This window comes from Triturus cristatus, chromosome 1_1, assembly GCF_964204655.1.
Source record: "Triturus cristatus chromosome 1_1, aTriCri1.1, whole genome shotgun sequence".
Lineage (NCBI taxonomy): Eukaryota > Metazoa > Chordata > Amphibia > Caudata > Salamandridae > Triturus > Triturus cristatus.
The window spans coordinates 1,265,545,624-1,265,563,527 of NC_140579.1; the positions used below are offsets into that span (position 1 = coordinate 1,265,545,624).

At 48.5% G+C, this 17,904-nt stretch overlaps 1 protein-coding gene across 1 annotated transcript in view; it reads left to right on the forward strand.

Moving 5' to 3' along the window:
- Nucleotides 1-17,904, forward strand: part of LOC146871932 (uncharacterized) — a 202,266-nt gene that overhangs the window by 67,095 nt on the left and 117,267 nt on the right. Inside the window, exons 5-6 of the mRNA XM_085649699.1 lie at nucleotides 11,744-11,851; nucleotides 12,786-12,893. Of these exons, the coding sequence (XP_085505825.1) occupies nucleotides 11,744-11,851; nucleotides 12,786-12,893 (216 nt within the window). The remainder of the gene's footprint in view (nucleotides 1-11,743; nucleotides 11,852-12,785; nucleotides 12,894-17,904) is intronic.

Here is a 17,904-nt window from a genome sequence, read left to right on the forward strand (position 1 = left end):
CAGTGGCGACACCCCTTTACGCGATGTGACGACAGCAGCTCCGACGGCGGCACGCTTCTCCGTGGATGCGAGGCTCTTTTCTTGATGCGGTGCAATGCGACAGCTACGATGGCTGCGATGGCGACACGCTTCTTCCTCGATGCAAGACTGTTCTCTTGATGCGGTGCGATGCGTCAGCTACGATGGCTGCGATGGCGACACGCTTCTTCGGCGTTGCGAGACACTTCTAGGATGATGCGAGACGCTTCCGCTCGATGCGATGCTGCAGCGGCGACACACTTTACGAGATGCGACGACAGCAGCTCCGGCGGCACGCTTCTCCTTCTTGAGTCGTGCTTCAAGCTCCTTGCGACACGCAGTCCCTCAGAAGGCCCAACAACAGCAGCAGGCACTTCCAATGAACTTTGGGGAGCTGGGGGGTGAAGTCTGTTGTTCCTGAGACTTCAGCAGGAGGCAAGCTCTATTCCAAGCCCTTGGAGATCTTTTGAAGCACAAGTTGAAATAAAGTCTTTGTAGTCTTTCTCCTCTCCTTCAGCAGCAAGGCAACCACTGCATGCCAATCCCCCAGGTCAGGGACAGTACTCCTCCTTACAGCTTTCCCGCTTCCTCCTCCTCAGGCGGAGGTTCTTCTTGTCAAGCAGGATCTAATTTCTTGGGAGCAGGGTCCCAATACTTATACCCCTAATTCCTTTGTTCCTCTGGGGTAGAGGGGCCTTTGCCCAGTCCAAACCAGTTCCTGAGCACTTTGTTGACATGACACTGACTTTCTATTCAGGGTGCAGGGCAGAGACATCAGCCGCTCCACAGGAGGTGGAGCCAGCATTGTGGTGGCAGAGCACAGCCCTATTCAGAGTCCAGGTGCACTCCTCCCACCCATCTGGATGTCAATCTCTCTATTCACCACCAGGCTACCTAGCCCTGCCCCTCTGGGTTTCCCCAGCCCTGTCACTCACACAAACCAGACAGGCAGATACACATCCTAGCAGAGGCGGCTGAAATGGTTAGGCAAGCAAAGACCAACTTTCTAAAAGTGGTATTTGCAAACACAGAATATTAAAATAAACTTTACTAAAAGATGTATTTTATTATTCTGAGTTCAGGCATACTAAACTCGATTTTCTACCATGTTAGCTGGGTCTGTTAGGGTCATAGGATGTAACAATTATAACAGCCCATTCTGTCCTAAGGAGAACAGGTAGCCTTGCAATAGTGAAAAACGAAAATGGCTGTAATTCACTATTAGGACATGCCACACACATCAGGGCTTGTCCTACCTTATGCTTACAATGCACCCTGCCCTTGGGCCTACCATAGGGGTGACTAATATGAAGTTAAGGGAAGGTTTAGGGACTGAGAAGTGGGTGCACTTGCCCAGTCAGCATGACAGTACCAGACTGCACGCAGGTTCTGCAATGGCAGACCTTAGACACATTTTACTAGGCCACTTCTGTGGGTGGCACAACCAGTGCTGCAAGCCCACCAGCAGCATTTGTATTTACAAGCCCTGGGCACTCCTGGTGCACTTTACTGGGGTCTGACAGAAAACCAAATAAGCCAATCATGGAATCCAACCAACATAGGGAGCACTTGCACTGTGGCACTGGTTGGCAGTGGCACAGTGCTCTGAGCAGCTAACACCAGCAAAACACATGAGGCACAGCGACAAAAAGTGGAAGGGAGACTCACGCCAAGGTGCCAGGTCTAACACAGACTTTTTAGATTTTGTGTCCACATCAGGTAGCCCACCTTAGTGGTGGAACTAGACTCAGGGTGAACGTGCCTCTCTGACTACTAATTTTCCCGCCTGGACGGAGCGCTGAAACGTTCCAGACACTCACCCCCAGTCACAGATCTGGGTTGAATCCATAATCATTCTTCAGATCTGTGACTGGGGGTGAGGTGTCTGAAAGGTTTCAGCGCTCCATCCATCATCTCCTTGTGTTTGCTTTGTTCGCCCTAAGTTGGCAGAGTATGCCCACACGTGGGTCCCTAGCTCACTTTGCAACTGGATTTAAGCGAGCCTGGCTGATGAGGGGTGTTACTCTGAAACAGGTCCCAGGATGCTTGTCTCCGGTCCAGAGAAGACCTGTCTTATCAGTCCTGGCTGGACTGATCTCATGAGAAACAGGGTTAAGACTGATTTGCATTTGGCTAGGTCTGAACTGGCGTGACGAAGTGAGCTAAAGAACGATGATGGATTTAACCCAGATCTGTCACTAGGGGTGAGTGTCTGAAAAGTTTTAGCGCTCCATCCATCATCTCCTTGTGTTTGCTCCTACAGGAAACACACCAGATGAGAACCATGTGTAGGATGTTAACGAGGGGTGGAGGGGTTACCGCTTTGTGGCACACACAGGATATACCTCCGGCTCGAGAGGGGTTGCCATATTGCTGAAGCTTGCGTTTGTCGCTAGAGGTGAGGAAGGTGATTGGATGTGATCCAGGGTGGCCTCATGATCGTTAGATGGAACGGGTTGCAGGTGATAATTTGCTTGATATACCTACTTCCCCAATTGCAATCAGCGGGAGTGGCTGATCTCGGAGAAGTTCACCTGCAGCTTTTGGTAGGGCAGCTGATCGTAGGGGCAACTTTAATCTAGTAATGGATGACTCCACTGACCGGCTCACCTGGTGGTTATAGCAGGTTGAGATATTTTGTGGAGACCTGTGAACTCGTATATGTTTGGAGAAAATATAACCTACATATATGCCAATACTCCTTCGCACTATTCCTATTCCTGCTTGAATCACATATTCACGCAAGGCTCCTAACTCCCTTGTGTTTTGACTGCCTGTTTTCTGGCTTTGAGATTTTCAGATCACTCACCTCTCTGCGTGGAGTTGGGTGTGTGTAGTGGGGGGAGGGAGACTATACCGTGGTGGGGAATGAACTCATGGCTGATGAAACATAAGGGAGTGGAGTACGAATTACCCCAAACCATGCAGCATTACTTCACTGACAATGAGCATACAGTGGGATCCAGGGTAGTCTAGGAATCCTATAAAACAGTCTTACAAAGTCAGGTAATCTCCTTGGCGGCTGCTAAGCGTGTTTAGAGGTGGCAGCGAATGCAACAGGTTGAAGACCACCTCCTTTGGCTGCAAAGGTGAAATATATTTCAACCTAACGAGGATATACGGCATACTATTGAACTTGCCTGTAGGGAATATCAAAACCTTGCTTACGATGCTATGCGAGGGACAGCAAGGGATCTGTGAGGTCGGCAATGAGGCTGGGTGGTTGTTGACATGGTTGGGCAAGAGGAAGAAAGTGGAGGGATGGATTGGGGACGTTCCAACGGAGAACCAGGGCACAGTCACAGGTAATGTCCGCATCATGGAGGGGTAATGTCCGCCACTATGCTGGATTGTACACTTCAAAATTGACCTGTATAGCTGACGAGATACTAGCATTCCTCTGTGACATCTCACGCCCCCCACCTCCCGGAGACTGATAGCACGGCCCTCGATGTACCTCTCACAGTTAAGGGGATAGACCATGCCATTGTTGCACTGCAGCCTGGCAATGGCTTACTGAAGGAAGTTTACTCGTGCCTTGCAGGCAGGTTCTTCAGCCACCTCCTCCAGATGTACGAGGCAGCAGTATGGCAGGGGAAGCACGCTCAGCCATGGTTGTAGTCAACCAGAAGACGGGGAGGCTGGCGGATCTATGTAGCTACCATCAGCCCATCTCTCTCCTAAATGCTATGGTGAGAACTTTGGACAAGGTGCTTGCAAATCACCTGTCACGAATAATAACTCCCCTTGTACACCAGAAGAGTCTGGGTTTATGCCAACAAAGAGCCCAGGCTGAACCTCTGTTGTCCATTTGGGTGCCTTGCTAAGACAGTTGATGTCATGACAACCAGCGGTGGTTATCTCCCTAGACTAGTCAAATGCATTTTATTCATTAGGATGGCCCCATCTCTTCTAGGTCCAAAAGAAAATGAACGTTGGACACTGATACCTGCAATCGATGAAACTACTCTATTCTAGCCCCCTAGCATTCTTAAGAGTCAACGGTTGTGAGACAGTGGCTCTGTATATACTGTTCCCAAATAGGTACAGTGTGTACAGAGTCCACAGTCCCCAGAGGTTTGGCTAAAGTTAGATATAACCTTACTCTCTAAAGTGGTAGCTTGGTCGAGCAGTAAGGCAGTATCAAAGGACAGTGTAAAGCATTTGTTGCACACACTCAGTCAGCAAATGGTCTCACACACTCAATAGCTGAACTCTAGGCCAATGGTTTATATATAAAAAAAGATATGCTTGTCTTATTTTAGAACCAACAATAGGTATTAAAATATACGTTCTCAGAATGAGATGCTGTAGGTAAATACTTTTGCAATAGGCAATTGACTTCTGTAAATAATTACAAGTTGTTGCAATAGGCAACACAATTCTAAACACAATAATGCATTGAGTTCAATGGAAGTTTCAAGTTATTTGCAATAGATTACTTTTAGATTATTTTTGGAATTCCAGGACTGGATCCTAGATTCAGTCCTGGGACAGTACTTAGAAACAAGTGATAAAAGTCGACTTGATTACTGTGGTGATTTTTAGATAATATTTTGCTATTTTAAAAGTTAGCACAGAAAATATTTCATAGAAAACAGTCAATGATTCCCTATGGCAGTAATTTCACGTTGCAGGAATAGTATGTTCTCGTTACTTTTGTAATCCAGTACTGGGTGCCTAAACTCAGTACTGGGACCTTTATCCAAAACAGGTAAGTAATTATATTTTCAGAAGTTATATGATTTTTAAAGAATATTTAAAGTTTTCAGAAATTGACAGAAGAAATTTCACAGAAAAACAGTCAATGATTTCCTATGGGAGAAAATTGGGTTACTGGTAAGTACAGTTGTAAGTATTTTTCAGAGTCAGTGCTGGGCACCAAGATCCAGCACTGGGAGCTCACCTAATAGCAGGTGAGTATTTTCGTTTTCGTTACTCGGCTGGTTTTTGGTGAATATTTTAAGTTTTGAAAAGTCCACACTTAGAAGAAATTTCAGGAAAAACCAGTCAATGTTACCCTATGGAGAAAATTGAGTTATCGGTTTAAAGGTAAGTACTCGACTGGCAGAGTTAAGGTTTTGGACATAGACTCAGGGGTCTCCCAGGGTCAGGTAGGTACAGTTGGTTCACCCTCAGCGGCACAAGGGCGGCCGGGTGCAGAGAGAGAGTTAGGCCCAATGTTATCCTATGAGAGGTTGGGGGGGCCTTGGTTGGTGGCTGCTGACTAGCAGGCCACGCGGATGTGGGAGCTGGGCTCCTGGTCACTTATTCAGGGCAAGTGGGGAAGCAGATAGGTGTAGAGGTTGCACTGCCAGGGCCACTCGGGCGGCTGGGTGCAGGGTGCTTTTGAGCCTTCGGGCGCTCAATTGGTTTCAATGGGAAAGCTCCGGTTTAGAAAAAGACTGCAAGCTCGGGGACGAAGATTCTTCAGGTGCCACCACCACTTCGAGAGGTAAGTTCGGTAGTTGGAGGATAGGTAGGTACCCCGGGATTGGGCACAGGGGGCCGTGGGGCGCCGGGTGCAGGGGTGCCTTTTGGTATCGGGAAATCTTACCCTCTGTTGATTGCGGTTGGGGGGGGGGCACCTGGTTCTGAGGCTACAGGTTTCTTCAGGAGTGTCGAGGGAGGTCCTTGGGTGCCGGACTCGAGGTCTCAGTCGCCGCGGGGTCGTCCTCGTGGTCTTTGTTCACTCCGGCACAGGTCAGGCTTGGCGGGTGCAGAGTGTGCTGGGTTCGCGGTTCCGGGCTGCTGCCAGGGATTAGAAGTAGATTTTGAGTAGAGCCTCTACTCATGGGAGTCGCAGTGGGCTTAGAGTCAAAAGGTAGCCAGGTCCTCCGGGGTTTGTGAGGTTGCTGGCCACAAGAGATGCCGGGTTGGAGCAGGAGCAGGTTCGAGGGTCGACAAGCCGGTAGGGCTGGGGCCAAAGCAGTTGGTGTCTTCCTCTTCTTAGCAGCTGCAGGGCAGGTCTTCTTTCTTCTAGCTCTTCTTCGGATTTTGGAATCTGGAATCTGGGGAAGGAAGGTTGCGGGTGCCCCTAAATACTAGATTTAGGGGCGTTACAGGTAGGTGAAGGGCAGGGACCAATGGGTCCCTGTCCTGGGGTGGTTACACCCCCTATCCTGCCTCTCTCCTGTGGGAGGGGGGCAGTAGCCTAATCCTGATTGGGCAGGGCTTCCCATCTTCAAGATGGCGAGAGCCCGGAGATGTGCTTCACCTCGCCTCCCCCACCTGAGGGGTGGGGTTGGCAGGCTGGCACATCCCCTGTCCTTATTTGGGGTTTCCGTCCAAGCTTCCCGCCAGAGTGGGGGGTTGCAGTGGCCTGAGGAAGCTCACAGAGGCGGCATGCCTTTGAAGCTTCCCCCTGCTCATCCTGGGGGAGGAGATTTAGCACCTCGACCAGGATGTGCATTGTTGCAGGCCCTGGAGAGTAGGGGCTCTCCTACCCAGGGGTCCAGCAACATGTCTGCTGTGTGGCATCCTAGGCAGCCTCAGAACAGACGTGGTTTGAAGGTTAGGTTTTAGGGGGCATCTCTAAGATGCCCTCTGGGTTGCTTGGTACAATAAATCCCACACTGGCATCAGTGCGGGTTTATTGTGCTGAGAAGTTTGATACCAAACTTCGCAGTCTTCAGTGTTGCCATTATGGTGCTGTGGAGTTCGTGTTTGACGAGCTCTCAGCACCATGTGCTCTTAAATGGCAGCACTGCACTTACAGTGCCCAGGAATGGACCTGGGTACTGTAGGGGCACAGGGCTCCTGCGCCCACACCACTGGCATAAAGCACCCAGCTAGATGGGGCTGATGTATGCCATGGCAGTGTAGGTGGTGGGCATGGCACACAGGGATGTGTGCCATGTCTACTCTTTGTTTTGTCTTGTACCCAGACACCCAGCCTGCAAAGGCAGTGTGTGTGTGTAATGGTACAGGGCCTCTAAGGGTGGCACAGTGAGTGCTGCAGCCCTTAGAGGCCTTCCCTGGTCACAAGGCCCTGGGTACCTAGGGTACCATTTACCAGGGGCTGACATGTGGCCAGGGTTTGCCAATTTGTGTTTTGTGTTTTAGGGAAGGAACATAGGCCGTGGGCACCTGATTGGCAGGAGTCCAGGGCACACTCAGTCAAAGTACATTCAGCAATTCAGCAAAAAGTGGGGGCATACCATGCAAGAAAGATGGCACTTTCTCACAACGGTGAATATTCATCTACTCTCTCGGTGCAGAGTGGTACTAAACAGGGCTCTCCTCTATCACCCATGCTATTTGCCCTTTCAATGTAGCTCCTGGCGTGTTGGGTGAGAGGGGATTCCCTAATCAGTGGCCCGCAATGGGATACGGAGATGGTGCAGAGAATCTCACTGTATGCAGATGATATCCTACTGTGTGTCTCCAACCCAGAGCTTTCCATCAACAGAGTAATGCAAGTTATGCATACATTTGGAAACTCTAGTAGATTCTGCATAAACTGGTCAAAATCTGTCATCTATCCTCTCACGGAATGGGATACTATTGATTTCCAAACAGGGCTTTCGATATCTGGGGCTTTATATCACCTGCTCCCCCAAGGACTTCCTCAGGGATAACGTAGATGGCATAGTAGAAGAATTCACAGGTGTTGCCACCCGCTGGCAGGCGCTGACACTCTCACTGCTGGGCAGGGCAGCCCTGTACAAAATTATTATCTTACCTAAATTCCTGGGCCTCTCTGGTTTCTGGCAGTGGGACCTCATTGAGGTCAACTCCTAGGGTGATGTCTGGATAGGCACAGCTATGTTATGTTATGTTCAGTGGCATAAGGAAACTTGAGGGGGGGGCCCTTGCAAAATACATGGTAGGCCCCCTCTTCAACCCCACGCTCCGGGCCCAGTCCGGAGCTCTCGGGCCAGGGGCCTGCCACCTGTGCACAGTGTCGGAGGGGGCCCTCTGGAGCTAGGCCTCCCACCCCTATTGCACCGCAGGGGCTGCGAGGGCTATTGTTACGCCACTGGTTATATTATGTAGGATTTATAAAGCGCACAGATACTCAAGTGTCCCAGCGCTAACGGAACAGTAAGGGGAAAAAAGAACAAACCAGTTGTTTACTGGACAAAGAGCCAGGTTTTTAGCATTTTCCTAAATAGTCTTTCATCCTCCTTTAACCTGAGTTCTAAATGAAGGTTATTCCAGCCCACAGGTCATTTCTACCATCCACAAAATCGCAATCAAAAATGTAATCCACCATCTGATTCTTAGCACTCTTCTGAAAAATATTTTGTGTGTGCAGTCATGACTTTTTCTTTTATTTTCCTCTCTTTTGCATCAAAGCAGTCACTGCAGTACTTAGCGTACTTGAGTAGCTCATCAATACTCTTAATCTGCCAACACATCACACTCTTCTCAATATGAGACCAAAGCTCTGGATGCAAACTTAGCACAAAAGCCGACACGAAACCGCTAATGCTTTCTTTTGTTGTATCTTTGACTCCGCTTTTTATAAATCTACATTAGCCTCTCATAATGTGTGTACTCATTCTTTTGGCTTTCGGGTAGCTCTCATTTGTGACTAACTAGCCTCTCTCTGGCACCTTTTGCTTCAAATGAGTCATCACCTCCTTATTCTTCTCCATGATAGTAGGAGCTGGACTATTTTGAGGAAGAACTATTCGAGGCTCCTCTGTTGGCTTTGTTAGGGCTGCATTACATTTTGCCCACAAATCCTTTGGAACCATAATTTCTAACAACCTATTCAAAACCACCCAAAGCACCTTTGAAATAGTTTCTAATCTTTGCGCCTCTGAAGTTGATTAAAATAATTATTATAATTGTTTTTTTAAAACTTTTTTTGGGGAAAAATTAAGAGCCTCTAAATATATGACTCTTCCCAAGGATTGCGGAGGATGGGGTGTACCGAATATAGTCCTGTGTTATTGGGCATGTATGTTGCAGAATATGGTAATATTAATCACGGAAAGCACACACACCTTCAGACCAGACGAATCCCCATCAATATATGAGCTGATTTTGGGAGAAGAGGTTAAAGGCTATCTGACAAAAAAAATCAAACCCAAATATTATAAGAAAACAAAATTAAAAGTTTTGCAAGGGACATGTAGATTGTGGCAGCATCCTAAAAAGAAAATTAAAATCCCCAAATATAATTATTGTACACCTCTTTGGGGGACATCGTATTTAACATTGATATTTCAAGATCTGTTGGTTAGGAGCTGAAAACAGGGAGGGATTTTAAAATTTGGGGATTTGTTCAATGGAGAACAATTATGCCCATTTGGGGATCTTCAGGAGAAATTTGGGCTTACTAAACATAATTTTTTTAAATATCTCCAGATCCTGGACTTCATTAGTAAACTGTACTGGGTCTCGGGTCGATGATTAAGATTCCTATCGTAGATGCAATTGATAAGGGGATTAAGATTGGCGCCCTCTGCGATCTATTGGTCCAAGAATTGCCGTATGATTTGGAGTCTCAAAATGCCAAATGGGAGAAGAGGCTGGGAGTGGAGGGGCCACTACTGCAAGAATCACTGGATATGGGTAGCAAAGTACTCTTAACAGCTGGATTAAAGAGCCAAAACTTTAAAACGATCTTTGAGCTGTACTATACTCCATACAAATTATTTAAGTTGAGTAGGAGAGATAACAATTGTTGTCACCAATGTGGCACTGGACCTGCTGAAATAGTACACATGTTTTATTCATGCACGGCATTAAGATCTCTTTATCAAGAGATTGACACATTTTTAGGACAGATCTCCGGGGGCCAGATCAAATCCAATGCCACATTGGGGGTATTAGGGGTGTAGAGGACTCGACGGAGAATTGGCTTGCCAAAAAAGAGGGGTATATGTTTTTTATTGCTATGGCAGTTGCACGAATTTGTATTGCTACAAGCTGATTAAATCCTGACCCCTTCCCCCATGCTTTTTGAATGGAGGTCCAGGTTTTTGGCTATTTACAATATGAAGACCACGCTGTATGAGTGTAAAGGACAAAAAGCGCAGAAATGGGGGCCTCAGATTTGGCGCTCAGTCACACAATGTATTGAAGGTTTGGCCGATGACAATATAGCTGGGTCCTACTTACAGACAAGGTGATTGGGGTATGGCGTATGTATTATGATTCTCTGTTGTGCTATTTGCATTAACATGCTAATATGCTAGGGATTTCGCGGTATATGAGTGATTCTAGTGTTCTCAGATTTTACTACCCCTTGCAGATAGCAATACAATTACTTCAAATCTCTGATTAATTTTTGTAAGTACTGTTTGTTGCAACCAAACTTTTCTCTCTCTAGGATTTCTGATGCACTGCATTATCATGTACCCCACTGTATATTTATTGCCAAGATATATTATAGTTTACAACCTGTATGGCTAAATTTCCACAGCTGCTTAAAATCCATCTGTTTCATTCCCGAAGAGGACAATTGATCAGTTGTTTTTTGGGGTTTGTAATGTATTTTGAGAAATGTCTCACTTGGTGCTAACCGATTGGTGCTCCTGTAGGGATTTTAAATGCACGTAAAAAATAATATATATGAAGTTGATGAAAAAAATAGCGTCATCACACGTCATAGTACTATTTTAAATTATTTTCTATATTTGCAGATGCTGCACATCATTGGTAGAAAACATTTTCCATAGATCAGACCTCTCGGCTTTGTTAATACTTGTTTTTAAAGAACCGAAGAATTAATTGTGAAGGTACTTAATTTTATTTGAAGGTATTGTGCTAATAAATCGGTGTTTTTTAAGCACCACATGTCTTGCTACATAAAATTGGCAATTTGACATACCTATAAGCTGTGTCCCGAAAGAGAGGGTGATTAAGCATGTAAACTACTATCAAGTTTCTGACATCTTCCTAAAAGCGGACTTCTCCTAGAGGCGATGATGCCATATAACCTTCATTGCTATACCTTTCTGTGTCCTCAGTTGACATCTTTCTTGACTCTAGTGGGAAAGAATGTCTCATTTTAATTTCAAAACACAAAAAACCAAAGAAATAACATTAAAGATATGGCGAACAGGTGAAGGTGACTTTGGAGAGTGGTGTAACTTGTCCATTTTTTTAGACAAAGCAGCGAGCTATCTCCTCCAACACAAGACCCTAAACTCCTCCATGGTGTTAGCCCACATTTCAGAGCAGCATATATTTTAGAGAGACCGTGGTAACTGAAAAGATTACTTTTGTTGCCCTGTCCCTCCACAACGCAGAGACATAGAAGTAATTTCATACATTTTTAAAGCACTGTTGCTTAGATCAAGATTCCTCAGCAATGCACAGATAAGCTAAACCCACAGCATCTCACTTCCTATAGCTTGGCTACAGACTGACCCTTTAGTAGGCATTACATTACTTTACAGAGGCTTTCTTTTTCTCACACAATATGTTACTTAGTGACTATATTTATTCAGTGTCTTTAACAGTGTGACTCGCCACTCTTCTAGTGAGGAATCATTCCCTTAAGATTGTGTTGGTGCTAGGACATTTATTTACTGTACGTGAAGAAGCAGGTCAATTAATACCCTGCCACAAAAAATAGTGACTTATTCTGCCTGTGATGATGGAGTGTAATCATGAGTGTCCCTTTAGATACTTTGTACCTATGTCTGTGTCCTCATCAAAGGATTTTTATCATCTAAATGTACTTATTTTTCATTTGGAACTTTTGTCATCTCTTGTCTAGATGTAAACAGCATCTCACTTCTTACAATATTCTTTTTCTTAGACCAACCGGTGTATGAAGGAGAAAACTCAGTACAGTGATAGCCCGAGCAGTGAAGAAGACAGAGCCCCAAAAGGAATTGCTGTATCCTACAAGTCATCACACTCTGCGGTAATCATGCAACACCTCCTCAGCCTGGAGCGTTGTACCAGCTATTTTATTAAATGGCTGTCCTCTATGATGATGTTGGGTTGTACAGCTGAAACGGATGAGCTGTGATTGTTTAGTGGGTTAGCAGTAAGGCAATGCAAAACGTGGGATTTAGTCTCCTGTAGAGGTATTGACCACATTGAGTTGGTTTGCCGTACCTGTTGTAAATGAGATCCTCTGCAGGAATTTCACCCTGTCTCTGTAAAAAAAGAGGCTACATTCCCTTTTAACAAAACTAGCAGGACAGTTGAATTAGGAAAAAGAGAGTGACTTTGGCTTCTCAGTACCCTGAAGCCTTCATATGGAAAGGTTTGGGGGTGAATCGGCCCTACCAAAATATACCTGTGAAGACGTTCACAGTAGTAAAGAACTCTAGGTAGAAATTTCTGATGAAATGGATATAGGAAGCCAGGCAGGGTATACAGATCTGGGGAAACATGGAGGGCACCAACAAACCCTATATGCCGAAAGAAGCAAGCTTTGTGTTAATGTAAATGTCCACAGATGCGCTGGAACTGAATTAAATGAAAATGTGTACCCCAAAGCAAAAGTATATAATCCCAGGCAGTGGACCAGACATGACCTACACCATTATGTGGGGCTGGTAAAGTAAGCAGGTTGTTACTTGGGTGGGTGAGGGACATGTAGAGAATCATAAAGACAAACCCTTAGAAACAAATAGATCAATTATGATAATTATTTTGTGTGGGTCATGGGGTTGTGGTAACTAGTTTCTTGGAGATGGAATTCTTTATTACCACATAATAGCAGTGACTAGACCGTGTCTGAAGGAGATAAAAAGTGTTGACAAGTGGGTAACATAAACCCCTCTATCCACAAAAGAAATTAATTCTGAACCTCTGTTCTGGACAGTAACTCTGCATCTGTGTTTCAGAAACCTGTTGGACCAGACGATATGGGAGCAACAGCTGTGTATGAGATGGACACTGAGAAAGACAAAGATGCCCAGGCTATCTTCGAACGTAGCCAAAAAGTCCAAGAGGTTGGTGTGTTTGATTTTTTTTTTTTCTCCAGTTACAGAGCAGATATGCTGCATTTTGCTGTTGCTTAGAGAGTTGATGATTCACACCTAAGCAATAGGAACAGGTCTGTCTGTACCTTACAACTCACACATATAGTGGATATTTGTCCTCAAGGTGTAGAGTTTGACTACAAGTTCCTATGCTTACACCAAACTGTTTATATTATGCCTTGCCTAGACAGCACGTAGGCTTCAAGATCTTTTGTTTTCTAACAGTGGGCTTAAAAGCCACCCGCTGCTTCCCATTGATTGGCTTCTTTGCAACCCTCATTTGCTTGCTGCTTTGCTTGGCCAGCTGCCGCAGGTTACCTTTCTCTGTGTATTTGTCCCTCCCAGGGAGTATGGGTGCATTCATTGTGTCCCTCCACTGCTCATTTGTTTAGGCGCTGCTTTATTCTTTTTGTTTAACCACTCTGAATGTGTCTTTTTAGATGACATGCTCGTGTACTTCTCCCCCTCCTTGTTCTTCCAACCCTCCCTCATCCTTGTTGCTGCATGCCCCCACCCACCCTTCCTCACTACATCGTCTATGTTGCTGGTTGCCCCCCTTGTCCATATTGCTGCTTGCACTACACACTTCCTCTCTTGTCCTTGTTGCTGCTTGCCCCTATCATGTCGTCCTAACCCGTGTCACTGTGTTCTTCCACCCTCCCTCCCCCGTCCGTTTTGCTGCTTGCCGCACCCTCCCTTGAAATGCAAATGAACACAAATGCATTTTTGTCTTACATGGGTGTAGGATGCTGGCTCTGTGTAATGTATCAGAAATCTGATGTACCATGTAAATAATCCAGGGGTTCCCTTACTAGTGGACAGGGACTTGCTATGCAATCCCAAGGTGCTCTATTAGGGGGTAGTGTGGTCGAGCAGCCTTAGGCTTAACACAGAGGAGTACAGTGTGCAAAATAGTGTTGGGAGCCCTATAGGTTTCAATGGGATTGGTAACAGTAAAAAGAGGCTGCAGGTTCTGGCCAGGAAGCCAATCTGGGTGAACCAACTGCTGAGTTCAAGGCGTGTGATTCTTGAGGATGTTGGGACACCTTGGGTCCTCTTCTCCATGACCCGGGGGCGACGGATGCAAAGGTGCCTTAAGACCTTATTGAAGACAAGCAGTCCTCCCAGGTTTTGGAGGCATACAGCTGCAGGACGAGTCGTCTTTGGTGCAGGTTCGACAGAGAACGGCAAACAGGACAGCAGGGCTGGGGCCAAGTAAGGTGCTCCCTTCAGTCTTCTGCTTTTGTGGCTCCTCGTGTCCTTCCTTTTCGTAAATTGTCAGGATCTGTTTCTCTGGTGCCAGGGGCTCCCCTAAATACTGAATTTAGGAGCATTAGGGGAGTGTAGGGTACTGACCCTTGGGGTTACTATGCCCCCTATATGACCACTTCCTTTGGGAAGTGGTTATAACCCAGTCCCAGAATTCCTTAGTATGCCATCACATAGATGGCTACTTCTGAAAAATTGTGTCCACCTCACAGTAGCCCAGCTTAGTGGTGTTACTAGCCTGGGGGTGGTATACCTACCTGACTAGCTAGTTTTACTGCCTGACCAGGTGCCAAGGGAGCACTGGATAAAGGGGTTAGTTTCTTCCCCTGTGAGGGGGAGACAGATTTGCATTTCAGAGGCGGCAGGCAGCCCTTTGAGGCTTGCCGCCAAGGAAGGCTAATCAGCAGGTCAACCTGTGGGGAGGCGGTGTTACGCCCTCTTCCCGGACAGGCTTTTGTTCTGAGTCTCCTGAGAGCAGACACTGTCTTCCTACGAGGTCAAAACAGTGTCTTGGGTGGCAACTGGCAGAAACCAGTCAACAAGAACACCAGAGGCTAATAGGTTTTCATGGGGCACCTCTAAGACTGGCATAACATAACGTGTATTTGTAAAGCGCATGTTCACCCGTAGGCATCTTGGCGCTGAAAACAGACGTTTATTGCTACCAAACTCAGTGGTACTCATTTTATTGACCTCAGATGGATGAAAGGCTGAGTGAACCTGCCGGGATTTGAACATGTGACCATGAGGTGGACCACAGACCTCTGCAGTAGACTCATTAGTCTTTACATCCATATTTTCAGTGAAGCCATCATGGGGCTGGGGAACTCATTTTCACCAGTGTCTAGCACGTTTTAAAATGACTTGTACTGGTAGTAATAGGATTGACCAGCACAGGGGCTTATCTGCTCATGCAGGTATGTCCTCACATGTAATATTAAGCACCCTTCCTTAGGGCTGTCAGGCCTGCTGTTGGGGCGACTTACAAATATCACATGCAGTGGTAGGGGGCATGGCACACAGGGATGTGTGACATGTTTTGTTTTCACTTTTGTCCGCACCAAGACACGCACCTGCAATGCAGTCTTGCATGTGCTTGGTGAGGGATCCCTTAGGGTGGCACAATTTGTGCTGCGCCCTTTAGAGACCCTCATCTGAAAGAAACACGTTAGTTAGATTCCTCACCTTAGAATATCCCCAGGCGTCGGGCTGGATCCGGAAAGATTTTTCGTCAGCAATACCCTTGCACGTTGCTAGGTGTCGTCTGTGGCTCCGCGTCCGTCGTCGGCGTCGTGCGCCGGGATGACGTCGTCGGAGTACTTAGACGCCGCCCTCACGCACTTACGTCAGTTCTTCTTTTTTCCGCGCCAGACAGCGCCGATCCGGGAAGAGCATACCCTTTTAGTCATTTTTTGACTAAACTTTTTTGACTCTTTTGGCCACTCTGTCGATTCGACTCTGGTGCCGGTAGGATGCCTGGTTTCAAACCCTGTGACTCCTGTCACCGACTGATGTCGGTTACGGACCACCACCACCGGTGCCTCTACTGCCTTGGGGCCGGCCACGATTCCGAGTCGTGCCTCGACTGCCGGGTCCTGACTTCGAAGGCTAGGCGGGAGCGGTCCCGCAAGCTCCTGGAGTTCCAGCAGTCGGCTCTGCGCCGTTCACGGTCCCGATCGAGGATGAGGGCGAGGGACCGGTCGCGGAGCCGCAGTCACCACCACCACTCGTCTGGTTCAAAGTCTTCGGGTAAGTCGAAGCACAGTAAGAAGTCCAAGAGGCGACATTGCTCTTCGGACTCTCCTCGCCGGTCGCGCAACTCGGCTGAGGGTTCGGGTGGCAGGAGCAGCTTCCGTCCCCATACCCGCCGGTCGCTGGGACCGACGCGACTCCGGCGGAGGTCAGTGCCTTCCTCTCGGCCATGAGGGGCCTGGCTCCGCCGTCGACGCCTGTCGGTGTGCCTTTTTTGCCCCGCGGGCTCGACTGAGGGGCTTAGCGAGCCGGCGGCTCCGGCCTCGGCGCCGTCGCCAACTCCGGTCCCGACGCCGCAGGTCCCCACGGGATCCAGGCCTGGATCCCTGTCGGCGCCGGTTGACCTCACGACCCCTCCGCCGGCGCCGACTCCGGTACCACCTCCGGCGCTGCCTTCGGACGATGCCGTACCCCGGTTTAGTCCCGGTCTGGGCTGGCGTCGGAGCGGCACCGCCCGGCGCCGCGTCCAACACCGATGGGTGGCAATTTCATCTTCCGCCCCGGCTCCAACCATTCCACCTGTGTACCAGGAATCGGATGACGGTGACGACTGGGAGGGGTCTGAGGACCCTCTGGTCCAGCAGGGCCAGTTATCACAGGACTGGGCAGATGAGTTGGGGGATGCCAGTGGTCTTGATACCTCCCCTGACACTGGCTTCATCTCTCCTCCGACCGTGGCTTCGGAGGAAGGTGCTGCTTTTTCTGTGGTGCTGCGCAAGGCAGCCGAAGCCCTTGGGCTAGAGCTGCCTGCTGTGGCTGTGAGGACTAACCTCCTCACCGAGGTGCTCCAACTGACAGCAAGCTCTTCGGAGCCTCTGTTGCAGTTTAATGAAGCACTACTGGACGTTCTCACGGGCACCTGGTCCAAGCCCTCCACAGTACCTCCTGTGGACCGGAACGTAGCAGGGCGCCACCGCCCTGCACCGGGCGACCCCAGCTTTCTGTCCCTCCGCCCCACGCCTGAGAGTCTGGTTATCCAGGCCTCGACTTCCCAGACCTCCTTCCCGTCCGCTCCCCCAGATCGGGAATCCAAGAGACTTGAGCAGTTTGGTAAGAAGCTGTTCTCCTCCCATAGTTTGGAACTGCGGTCTGTTAACACCGCTTGTCTCTTGGACCGTTACTCCCACTCCCTGTGGGATACGGTGGAGGACGTGCTGCCCCTGTGTTCGGAGGAGGCTCGGACACAGCTCGCCCAGGCTCTTGCCGAGGGGCGGGATACAGTGCGGCACGCTATCAGATGTGGACTAGACACTACGGACTCGCTGGGTAGGGCGATGTCGACCACAGTGGTGCACCACTGCCACGCCTGGCTGCGGTCCACGAGTTTTTCGGGGGATGTCCAGAACACCCTCATGGACATGCCCTTTGATGGCAGTCGCCTTTTTGGCGACAAGGCGGATAGTGCGCTGGTGCACTTTAAGGACTCCCAGGCTACGGCCGCAAACTTCCACTTTTCGCCCCTTTCGTGACCAAGGAAGGGGCGCCCCCTCACGTCTGCCTGGCCACAGGCCGCAGACTCAACCGCCACGCGGTCACGGACGTGGATTCCGAGGCGGTACAGGGGACAACGTGCCGGTCAGTCCACATCTACCCCGGCAGCATCTGCCTCAAAGCCCTCCTAGTCCGTGCATTCAGGCCCATTCAGCGCCAGTTCGCCATCACCTGCTCCACTGGCGTTCCATCACATCGGACAGGTGGGTGCTGCAAATCATCCGAAGGGGCTACTCCCTCCCCTTCGAGGCGACCCCTCCAGCCATGCCACCGCAGTACCACCGCATGTCGGGGGATCACTTGAAACTTCTACAGGAGGAAGTTACGGCCCTCTTGGCCAAGGGAGCCATCGAGCGCGTTCCTGCTCCAGAAGTAGGTCGTGGTTGTTATTCCCACTACTTTCTGGTTCCCAAGAAGGGCAAAGGGGGCCTACGCCCTATCTTGGACCTCAGGAGCATCAACGCCTTCC